This window comes from Haemaphysalis longicornis, unplaced genomic scaffold (assembly GCF_048455015.1).
Source record: "Haemaphysalis longicornis isolate Haplotype H1 unplaced genomic scaffold, Haemaphysalis longicornis Haplotype H1 scaffold_9, whole genome shotgun sequence".
NCBI lineage: Eukaryota > Metazoa > Arthropoda > Arachnida > Ixodida > Ixodidae > Haemaphysalis > Haemaphysalis longicornis.
Genome location: NW_027526460.1, coordinates 111,755,201 through 111,767,326, shown reverse-complemented (window position 1 = coordinate 111,767,326; position 12,126 = coordinate 111,755,201). Strand labels below are relative to the sequence as shown.

The window sequence follows — 12,126 nt, the reverse complement described above, 5'->3', positions numbered from 1 at the left end:
TTCTGGCAAATAGTTTCCCCGTGTCTCAAGTGCTTCTGTGCGATTTCCGGACAATTACGGGGCTGACCTACTACTGTCGGCCTCGCGTGCGCGAAAAGTTAGAGATTGTACGTTCCCGCGCGCGTGTGCGCCGTCAAAGAAATTGACGGGACAGACATCGTTGCGAAGTCCCATTCCGAAGTCCCATTCGCAGCAAGTGTAAGCCGTCTCCGAAGCATCAAATAATTATCGCGCGCCGGGAATGCTTGCGCGGAGAGGCGAAAACGAAATCAGACACCGGCGGCCTGCCGAGGGGACCGGGCTCGGATCACGAAGCACTCGAAACCACCACCGCCGCAGCGACCGTGGCCGGATGTTCACACCACCGAGCGTGTATGGTGCGAGCTTTGGACTCTCGCGTGGTGCGTGTGTGTGCTGTTCGCCCAAGGGAGTCGCCCCACGCCCGAGCAGCGCGTCAGACGTCTTCTTTGAGTGCTCCTCCGTCTATATATGCAATCCCAGTTTTTTCAGTTAATTAAACATCTTTTTAAATTCTCAAACCCCAGTGTTTTCCCACTCAATATGAGCCACGATCAAGCTGACACAAGGGAAGGTTATTTACAGCGCCAATTCAGGTCAGTAGCCAGCGTATACAACGGCGCTGCACGACAGAACCGTGTTTGTGTTATTGTTTCCTCTGTTCGCGCAACCACACTACGGTTACTTTTTCGGTTGCCCTTCTTCAGCTCGGTTGGTCTGGTCACTAATGAACAACGCATTCCAAACGTTAAGCTGTTGACAAAAGTAAACGCAGTTCCACACAGTTCGAAATCTGCTGCGGAGTGGCGGTTGTCTTTACGAAGATTCCGTTTAATTTCGGCTTCTATCTTGTGAGTAATGTTAGAGTCGTCTTAGCGGCTAATTGGGATACAGTTTGTTCAGGCCGTTCGGAATTCTCCAAGAAAGCATTTCCTCCTCCTCCCCATCCTTTGCTTAAACAATAATAACCTCAACTTTCAGAGTACGAAAATCGCATTAAAGAATTCTCCTCCCCATCCTCTGCATAAACAATAATAACCTCAACTTTCAGAGTACGCAAAACGTATTAAAGAAGTCAGTGCGAGTGAATGCAACCTTGCTTTTGATAGCTTTCCACGCTCTCGCTGGGAATGCGTGGCCGAACTATGTACACTTCGGGGAACTAAGTATGGCAGTAAGCGGGATGCGTATTGACCGTCTTGACATTGCTTTTGGCATCACCCGCGAAGTGCTGTGAATGCATATTCTCGTGTCGCCTTTTGGTATCCATTCGGTGCCGTGAATGTTGCTACAAAAAGGTTACTGCTGATAAAACAATAGTGACGGAAGCGGTAATACCTTGTGTTATGCAACTACTACGACGGCATACGATTCATCGCAGCGCGTGATGTGTATGAACACTGAAAGCAAACGTTTTAGTTTTACGGCCCTTCCTGTCTGCGACAGACGGCAATCGTACTCATAAGTTTACTCCTTCCACTGACAAAAAATGGCATGACTTTCTTACTTCCTTGACTTTTCTTACTGCTAAAATCTTTTCTTGCGACGCTTATTCTCCCACGGCTGCCCGAGCGCGAAACCTGTACAGAACGATGGCAGGCTGCCTTTCGCGATTGTGGCTGTCCTTCGCGCAGTAGTAGCGGTGCTACCACTAATTCTTTCCTGTATCCTTTTGATCCTTTCGGACCCTGCAACTTGCAATTATACACAACGTCGAACCGCACGCAGCGCGTGTGTTTTTCCTTGCGCTGAACGGCCGGTCGCGACATCCACCGACCCGGAGTTGCTATGCGGGGGCGAGAGGCGGCGCTGGAGTCGCGCGCAAACTGCAGTGTCCGGTGCCTATAGTGATGCTTATCACAAACATTGCGCTGTAGTAATCTGTACTCCTCCCAATCCCCTTGCATTGTTTTTCCCAGAGCTCATCAGTCAAGAGTAGTGCGGACAGCATGGATCGAGATAGCAGTCACCGGGACGATGAACTGGAGCGAATCTACAGCCGCAGTCAGACCAGCCTGTCTTCCATTGGCGTGAGCGTGAGTGCCGGCTTCTGTTCTTCCTGATTTGACATTAGGCAGCTGTTTCAGATCCTTCAGTTGCAATCTGGCATCGTGATTCTGTATGACTGTTTCTACCAAAAGCAAACATGCGAGTTTTTGTAGTGATGATTTCAGCTGTTATGAGCCTTTGCGAACTGTCATGTGACCCACCGCAGCGGCTAAGGCGCTATACTGCTTATCTCAAGGACACGTGTTCGATCCCCCTCAGTGGCTGCTTTTCAAATGGAGGCAAGCAGCAGAAACGCCTGTGTGTTGAGGTTTATGCGCACGTTAAAGATCCCTAGGTCATCAAAGTTAATCCGGAGCCCTCTACTATGGCCTACCTGATAGCCTAGGTGTAGCTTCGGTGCGATAAATCTTCAAAATCAAAAACTTACTGACTTAAAAAGTTCTTACTGACTTTACATGGAAATAGGATTTTGAGTCATTCATTTGCAACCTGGTGTCATGATAGTATACAAATGGGCCTAACAAAAACAAACATAACTTCTGTGAACTTTTTCAGTGGTCTTTTCAGCGGATATGCAGCTTTGCAAACTGTCACATTGTTTCCACGTGTAGAGCTTGGTAATGAAGGCTATTGTTCCCATGATCAGCTTCTGTCGTGACAGGAAGATTAAGGCACTGAAAGAAAGTTCAACACTTATCTATGACAAGTTATGGGACAAAAAGTCTGGGACATTTTATGACAAAGTTTCAGCGGAGTACAATGTCGGCTGGGTGCAAATGTTTGACAAGAATAGCTCTAAGGAAGTACGGCGGCCATGTTTCACATTAATTTTATAAGAAACATTGGCAGCACGATGAGAACGCTTTGAACTAGAAAAATGGGCATTGTGTCAGTTTGCCACGACTGCCTGGCATCATCACCCTTTAGAACTTAGAGCTTGAAAATGTGCAGCAGCGATGCTGCACCTGTAAGAGCTGTGATTTAAGATTTTGACTGATTTTCTGTGACAAATCTTTATTAAATAATGGACAAACTGGAATGGCCGGTTAATTTTATTACGTTTGTGTAGCAGCTTTGGGTTGCTTATTGTTCTAGATGTTAACCTTATTTTATTATTTTTTTCTCAAATATGGGAGAGCAGATAACTATAACGCAGCATTCATGTCCAGTAAAGTTTGAATTTCGGACTTCTCATTCCTGTATTTTTTTGCAATTTTTGTGACCAAGCTTTCTGGGTAGAAATAGAAACATTGACCAAGCAATTACACAGGCATAATGAAATTATGCAGCGTCTGTTTCCTCTGACATAAATTATCATTATGATTATAATTAATTATCATAACAGTATTCTCTGTAATACGTTTCCTCACTGGCAACTGCTTTTCTTGCCTCCACTATAGCGCAAATGTGCTTGCCGTAGTGAGCGCATTTGAAGGCAAACCTGATCACTTATTATAATGGCAGCGGAACAAACTGTCAAAGTCCTTTTTATAAAACAGTCCCTTATGAAACATACGAGATTGATAGAATTCAGTGTTTCAGACATACCATTGCTTAGAACAAAACAAAAGTGACCCATAAGGGAGTTTCGTTTTTGTTTTGTTTTGGGAGACAAACAAAATGCAAAAGTTCTTTTTATAAAACAACCCCTAATGAAACATACGAGATTAATATAAGTCAGTGTTTCAGAAATAGCAACACTAAAAACAAATCAAAAACGAAACTCCCTTGTGGTTCATTTTTGTTTTGCTTGGACTTATGCATATGGCTCGTACATAGCCCAGTTACTGTTAAGAGTGGTGGTTCGTCTGCGAAGTAATTTTTCGAACCATTTTTATTGTGTTGAAGATCGCTGAGGGGAACCTTATGGTGTGTTCCTGGTTGTTTGCCTGTTGATTGGTTATCACGAGAAAGGAAGGGCAAAGGAAGTGGGGTTGGTATCCCACCTTGTCATTGACATGGTAGGTTGATTCACGCAGTTAAAAAGAAATGGGCTTTGTGGTGCTTTCAGGCCAGTCCAGTGTCAGTCACTTCAAGTTAAATAGTGGGGATTCATCTGCAAAGTTAAGTAGCTTTTTATAACACTTCAAATCGCATTGAAGATTGCTGGAGCCAGTCCTATAATCCATTCCTGGTATGTCTGCTTGTTGAAACCTCAAAAGTTCAGCTTGAGGGGTTATGCAAACAGCTGGCGCAAAATGGAACAGGAAAGCAAGTGAACAGCTAATTGAGATTACCATGACAGGCAGATGATGGAGCTATATTCCGGGTACACTGAATTTCAGCAGTCACATGAGAATTTGAATGCCCGTGTTTGATGAAATAATATTCTGGTGATGAGATTTGGGATTTAAGCTCGAATCTCTCGCGCATTAATGGTGGTTTGAAAAAGTGGGCCTAGCGGGGCAGTATTTCTACTCTTTTAGGTGCTGCAACAGTGATTCGGCCAGTGTGAAGGACCTATTTTGGGCTTCTTTTAGGCTTCCGCCTCTGTGTCTGTAGTTGGGGCGAAGAACGTGTCTGGATCAGGCTTTCCCGTTCTTCCTCAGCAGGCCCGAAGCGAGAGCATGACGAGCGTGTACAGTGCGGCGGGTGGCGGTCGGTACGGCACGGTCGCGGTCACCGGCGAGGCCCTCTTCTCCATCCTCTACAACTACAAGTCAGGTCTGCTCGAGGTGCATATCCGCGAGTGCCGGAACCTGGCGGCAGTCGACACCAAGCGCAACCGCTCTGACCCGTGAGTAGTCGCATCCTCTTTTCACACTCCTCCACTGTGTGACTGACCGCCCCCTTCGTTTTTTTTTTCTTATTTTGGTGGTTTTTGTGCTATTGCTTTCAGGTTGTTGTCTTTGTGCATGTAGGTACAGCAGGTGCATGGTATGTTAAAGGGGCCCCGAAACACGTTTTGTCAAAATTTTGCGATGCTTTGGTGGTGAGGTGAATTGACCCGGAAATCTCTTACTACAGGAGTTCCATTCAAAACATTCATTATTACCGGAGTTAGAAAAGAGAGAAAAACTGACAGACGTTTTGGCTATGCCAACCGCAGAATATCGCAAAAGCAGCGTGTATTTGTGCTTGTAAAACGTAGCCCAATGCCCCACATTGGGTATGTGGTACTCTGTACGTATGTAACATTTTTATCAGCTTCAGAGTACGCATACAGGATTTAGTATATGGGCCCAGATTTTTCAAGGCTTCACAAATCAGGCTTCATGAAACTGGCTTCACGAAAAAGGATCCGCTTGTTTCTCATGAAACCAGAAGAAGCAGATTAACAGTGTTTTTGCACTAAAAGCCACCTCTGCTGTCCGTGCCTTTTCCTTGTGTTCACTGCGTCGACCCGGTCACTTCCCGAGCACGGAAGGCAAGCGGAAGGCTCGCCAATGCAACCGTGTTGTATTTCAGTAATGTACTTTCAGGAAATGCAGAACTGCCTAATTGCGATACTGGGCCTTTGGGCATCTTTATAAGCTGACCATGACAGACAAATAATGTTTCTCACAGGGCACACAGTGCTGTGTTAGCATTAGAGAATGCATACAAAGCTTCATGCAAGGTGGTGATTGCTCGGATGGTAGTGATGGGATTGCTGTGCCGATTGGGCGAAACTGTGCTAAAAGAGAAATCCTACTATGTCCTGCGTCAAACCTGTGCCAAATTATGAGTTTTGCGGTTTTTACAAAAGAGACCGACTGGCCAAGCTTGTGGTGCTCTGCAGTATGCAAAGTTTCTATAGGTGGAGTTCCTGTCACCACTTAAAAAGTGGCCTTGTGCTGCGTCGAAAGTGATAAGATAAAGGACCACAAGCCCTTCGCAATGGTAGAAGAAATTTGGAAGTAATTGAACAAACTGGGTGTGTTCCGTAAACAAGTTAGTTGACTACATTTTGCTGATCAAAAATAGCAACTACGTTTATTATTTGAGGGACAATGAAATGCACACGCCTACTCATCACTTTCGTTGTGTGAAAACACATCGGTAGGAACTGCGTCATCTTTACTATTTACGGCTGAAAATACAAACAAATACAAGCATTATAACAGTAAAACTCAGCGCATTCAGAGTTGTTGTAATGCTAAAATGTAGCATGATTTGTTTTAACTCTTTCGTTACGGCGGAAAAACGGCCGATTTTAAGTGCTTCCACAAAACGTTTTTTTTCTCTTGAGCTACTGGACACACGTAGCCTTGCTATGCATGAAATTGTAGCTTATAGATTGCTCTTCCAAACACAAAAAAACAATTTTGTTAAAGGTACAATTACTTACAGTTTATTCGTCAAGTAATCAGAAAAAAGCCCCCAAGAAAAGTATACGAAAAACACAAATCGGCACTTTTACCGAGACTAAAAATTATTTCAGGTATTTTAAGATATACAAATTGTTCCTACGTTCCTTGGCTATGATTCAATATATAAATCAACAGTGTACACCAAGTTTTGGATTTTTGAGGGCCCGTCAACCTAGCGCAACTGACGGCTGTGCCATGCCGCGAGGGCACTCAAGGGTGAGTGAGTCTCTGTAAAATGTGCATCCAAGTACCGTACTTACCCGATTCTAACGCGGACTTTTTTTCCGGAAAAATAGGTCGAGAAATTGCATGCGCGTTAGAATCGGATACGAAACCGAAACCGAAACAGCGGAAATTTCGTCTCACCCATCCCCATCACCATGTCAAGATGGCGCTAAAGCTTTTAGCAACGATTTTTCGGACGCAGGAAGCATAGGCGCCTAGGCTTTTCTATCGGCGTTCACACAAATCGTCAAATCGTTCCACTTGCGCGCTTGATAACAGCAATGGCAGCAGCGGCTCTCACGCGTTCAAAACGAGCGGTCGGCTGAAGCGTGCGCCTCTGGAGAAGCTCGCGGGATGGGCGTGTGAGGCGTGGGCCACGATCCCATCGACCATGGTTGAACGTTCGTTATGAAGTGTGGCATCGCGAACGCGCTTGACGGCACCGAGGACGAGATGTTGTGGTCAGCGCAGAGCGACGAGGAGAGAGATGAGTGAGATTACTTCGGGAAATAAATCACCTGTTTCTCTCACATTCGTTTTTCTTGCTCACACAGAGTCCGTGCGCGTTACAATCGGAGGTGCAAGTTTTTTCGTTTTTTTTCAGGAAAATCGGGTGCGCGTTAGAATCGGGTAATTACGGTATACTCTTTTGTGTCCTCGCACAAAATCCTTATCAGTTCGGTGGTAAAAAACAAGAAAAAAAAATCGAGCGCTCTCGACAAGCGTCGCACCTGAACGCTGCAGCGCTAATCTGACACTAGCGCCAGGTTATCTTGAAGGTGATAGCGCGATATGGTGCGGCGCATTTGGCAAAATATCCTGGCCGTACGTTGTCGAGACCTTAAACTCAAAATCAAAACCGCAGTCGTCAGATAAGAAGCACGTTTTGTTTATAAACACAGCGCGGAGTTACAACGAAATTACCTGCCAGCGCTTGTTGGAAGTGCGAGGCACCTGAACCGGAGCTTCGTCGTCCTAACTAAAATCTGAAGATCCCACATCATTGCTTGACCCCTCACTACTGCTGGAATCAGAAAAATCGACAGCAGGAGCTGCCGAAGTGCTTGCTACAGCAGTCCGACTGTGCGGAGCGCGGCGCGAACCCGACGCCATTTTTCCTCCTCCCCTTCCCCTTCGGTTCAAATTTCTCTTGCTACGCCGCCACCACACGAGACACATAAACAAACAAAACCAAAATTGAAAGAGAAGTTGCCAATGAACACACCAGATGGCAATAGTTGTCTGTGGAGCGCGAGTTTCAGATTCTGCGGGAGATTTAAAATCATCGGACGCCGGCTTCCGATTGCCTATGGCGCCGTCGTGAAAGAGTTAAGACTCACAAATCACACCGTGAGTTAGAGCCATTCTCCAAGACCGTAATATTGCTGTGGGAGCCCGGAGTGTTCACTGATTCATATTATTCAATTTTTTGTATCAGCGGTGACAGTATTGTCTGATTCCGCTGAATTCCAAGGGTTGTACTGCTGAAATTGTGTTCAGTTAAAGAAGCAGCCCAAGCGATCACGATTCTGTGATGGCTAAGAGGCACTGCTGCTGGCTTTGAAAGTGCTGGTTCAACCTTAAATGTACAAGCAGTCAGTTCTTGGCTAGTAGCATTTTCAATGAAAAGGTGCATAAAGTAAGCTTCGGCCCGCAAATTTGAAGAACTATTGAGGTATGTAGACTGTAGGACTGTATCTACAGCATCTACAAAAGTTTGAATAAATTATGGAGGATACATGTAACTTCATTTCATTGAAAAAAAGCTTACTTCTAAAGGATGAGCATGCCAAGCATTCGGATTTAGTTAGGCCAGATAATCAGAAAAATGGAAGTGTGTGTGGCCACTTCCCGTGTAATGTAAAATGCACAACCAAGTGTGATATGAATTGGCTGGAGCTAGTAAAGGCAGACAAAAATGAATGGTTGTGGCCCCAAGAAATGAAGGAGTTTGGGTTGAAGTGCTATTTTCTAGCTATGCAGTCACTAAAGTGGCTACGCTTGAAACATTCATGGGAAACTGACAAGAATTCAGTGAGAGACTGGAGCTGCATTGCCATCTTTGAAAGATTCGAGCAGCAAAGCATTAATTTCACAGTGATACCTGAAAAATTTCATCCGTCGTGTTGAAAGCTCCCAAGCTTTAGACGGGTCTGCTCTCCGGTGCTGCGGGACTTTCAGTTGGGCCCATAGTGACGAATTCTAGTTGATAGATCTTCTGTCAAAGAGGCTGTTGATGTTGTACCAACAACAGCCCTGAACTTCAGGCTGCTGCGTACTGGCTGCCTGATCTCAGCTGTTGCCATGATCAATGCACATTAGGGCAAAGGAAACAGAATATAGAGTCTGCTTTTGTGTTCACAAGTTACTCAGCATTGGCAGCATCTATTTTCCACGAAACTTGTGTGGCCTTTAAAAGGCATTTCTGTAAGCTTTGGTTTTTGGCATGCCTCCTCAGATCGTGAGGATGCTATAGTGTGGGGTGCATTTTTGTTCACTTTGTAGTTGCGTCTGTCGTGTCTTACCTCTTGTTCACCTGCTTTTTTACCCAGGTATGTGAAGGTGTACCTGCTGCCGGACAAGACCAAGAGCGGCAAGCGCAAGACCAAAGTGAAGAAGCACACCCTCAACCCTGTCTTCGAGGAAGTGCTCAAGGTATGTGCATGTTATGAATAAGCTCTATCTCTAAGCCCACATATGAGGTTGCTAACAATCGAATTAGGTCCACACCTGATCGATTCTGGCCCATTTAGCCGCCAAAATATAAAGACAGATGAAGGAGCAATGAAAGTAGATTCAGGGGAGGATGGAGGATGCAAAAATTCATCCTGGCATCATTTTACGTGGAATCAAACTTCAAATTCGGGCTTCAGTTTTTGAATTGGATGAATGGCTGATTGATTCTTTCACCGGAGGGAAGTAGGATGAGAAATTCAACTTGGGATGGCACCAGCATATTAAAAGGAAATGTCTGGCACAGGGCAGCACCCCTTCCCGTTTCCCTTCCTGCCTTTTGTGGTGCATAATCGTTGTTCTGCAGTCCACTTGCAGAACCAAAATTGCAGACACTGAAAGGTGTACAGTTGAAACTACGTAATAATGAAACTGCCAGGGAAAGCCAAAAAATTCGGTTTTGTGAGGATTTCATTGTCACGAGAATGAAACACACATGAAATTGCCTGCAAGACTAATATTTATCTCCAAAGTTGGTTACATCACTTACCTTGCAGCAACTTTTCAGCCCATCTCTTACTACAAAAAGTGCTTCATTGCTAGTCGTTGCGTGCGCCTAAGAATGATCGCATCGTGTCAGATGCATCCAAAACATCCTGCGGGTTCATTTTCTCCGCACGGTTTTCTCCTTGGTCCATGGCACTGAGCATGCCCGGTCTTGCAAGAAAAGTCCAGCTTCTTCTGTTGATGAATTTTGCCCGACAGTGGAACCTCGTTGTTCCTAGCTGTACGCAAAACCATGTGAGCACCGCTTTGTCTGGAAAGGCCGCAGCTGTCACTGTTTTGTTTTGTGCGCGTGCGCCATCAAAGAGTGGCGGCCTTGCTTTTCAAAATGGTAGAGTGAGCTGCACGCGGTTCCACACTTGTCGGCGCTGTCAGGGTCTTTTAATGCTTTTCTGGTCATGAAGCTCCAGGGGCGGTATTCTCGAGTTTTGTCCCTTTTGCGTCCCTTTCAAAAGTGTCGCTTTTGGCAAGCCCCGATTGGCTAAAAGCAAACAACCGGAAGTGACGTAACGCAAGCGCAACAAACTTACTGCCAACGTCCACTGCTTAACCGGAAGTACGTCACGATCAAAGGGACTCAAAAGGGACAGTCACGAGAATACCGCCCCTGTTCAAGTTTTGTTTGGGGACAAAGGCTGCCACCAGGGGGCGCTGCCGCCGATTGGAGGACAACCAGTAGCCACGCAGTGCGGCCCCCTGGGTGGGAAGCTGCACTGAGAAAGCAGAACATGCACTCGCTTTTGGCGGCACGTTTTCTATAGAAACACAGTATTGGTATTTATGCCTTCAAGGTTGCTACAAAACGAAGCTGGGAGGAAGGTCTTATAACAGCAGCCGTACGGGGAATTCGTTTAAGGTGGAACGACCGCTCAAAACGATTGACATATGTCCAAATTTCCGATTTTCTGGTGGAGGCAAAAAGCAAAAACACCTGTGTGTTCGAGATTTTGGCGCACGTTAATTTGAGAACCAGGCCGAGGGTCGGCTGATTTGGGACTGTTCCCACTGCCTGCAAGCCGTTGGTGCTTCTGGCAACAGCACGCCAGCGAGAACTCGCTAAAGTGTCAGTGTCTGTCTGCGCGCGTTCTGCGGACTCGCTTGTGTAGCGATGAACATTACAGGGCAAAAATAGTGAATTCAGTATAGAAAACATCGGCCAAAAACAAAGAAATCAACTTCAAAAAAAGAAGAAAAGAAGCATGAACTCTCGGGGATTTGAACTTGCAACTTGCAAAACAAGAGACCTACCCCTCCAGTCCACTCAGCCACAAGCCAGCGCTGCCAGTGTCGGAAATATAAAGTGTATAATGTATACCCAGTTTACATTTTTTTTAAATTTTAGCCTTTCCACCAGCTTAGATGACTATTTTTTGTATAGCACTCGTGCAGTAAGTGTCCCCCAAATTCCCGCAGTATCTCATGTCTAGCAACTGCATTTCTTACACGGAAAAGCATTCGCAGATGTGTGGTCGTGCTGCTGACTGTTGTGCTTGTTCACCCAGCGCAAAAAGTCACTGACTTGTCTCCCGCCTTTAATTGGCCCTAGATTTTTCTACTGGCATACCAGTCAGTGAAGCATGACATGTGCGCTTGTGTGGAGCTACTTAGACTTAGAGCTTGATACAGTCTACAAACTAACAAACTGAAAGCACATTCCTTCAGGCAGAAATTGTGTCATGGCTTAGTTTCAACTGAGCGAACGAATTGCAACGACGGCGGCCGGCCGACTAAACGCTAAGCCGACTGATTCTGTCATAGGGTCGGCAGGCCGGGAAGTAACCCAATCAAGCCAAGCCATCTTTTTCTGATGTCATGCAAAACGTCATAGAAATTGGCAAGGAGGATGCGGAGAGGAAAAGAGCATTTTCGAATTGATTTTTCAGGGGAATAAAGCCGCGTAAATGCAGCAAGAGTGGTCGAAACATGGCCTACAGACTCCAGACTACAATTTTCGCTAGTAATCCCGCAATGTTTACAAATCAGTTCAGTGTCCCTTTAAGCCCGTGTATACGGGGCTATGCATGCATGTAAATGCATGCACGCACACACACTCGTAACAAAGCATTCACTGTGCCAACAAAGAGCAGCTTTTCCGGTGAGCCGACATTTGTGTAGCAGTGAACGAAAAACGACTCGCATTGCATTGCAGTGTGATTGCACACACTGTGAGCTGCATTGTCACACTATTGCTGGAACCTTGGGAGTTCTCTGAAGAAAGGCATGTCAGAAGTGCATGAATGTGCAGGGAAGATGAGCAACGTGAGACTGATGTGCATGGACTCTGGTTGGGCTTTTTTGGAGTCCAGGAATTGAGCTACGGGCAGGGGAATGAGCGGGGATTGTG

General features: G+C 45.7%; 1 protein-coding gene across 8 annotated transcripts in view; it reads left to right on the top strand.

Annotated features, from left to right (window-relative positions):
- The window catches only part of LOC144153757 (uncharacterized), a 592,200-nt gene that overhangs the window by 558,231 nt on the left and 21,843 nt on the right, over window positions 1-12,126 (top strand). For 7 of the 8 annotated variants that reach the window (XM_077685466.1, XM_077685459.1, XM_077685462.1 and 4 more), the window contains 3 exons: window positions 1,938-2,054; window positions 4,578-4,765; window positions 9,098-9,200. In XM_077685466.1, the coding sequence (XP_077541592.1) occupies window positions 1,938-2,054; window positions 4,578-4,765; window positions 9,098-9,200 (408 nt within the window). The remainder of the gene's footprint in view (window positions 1-1,937; window positions 2,055-4,577; window positions 4,766-9,097; window positions 9,201-12,126) is intronic. The other variant, XM_077685464.1, reaches the window with a different exon arrangement.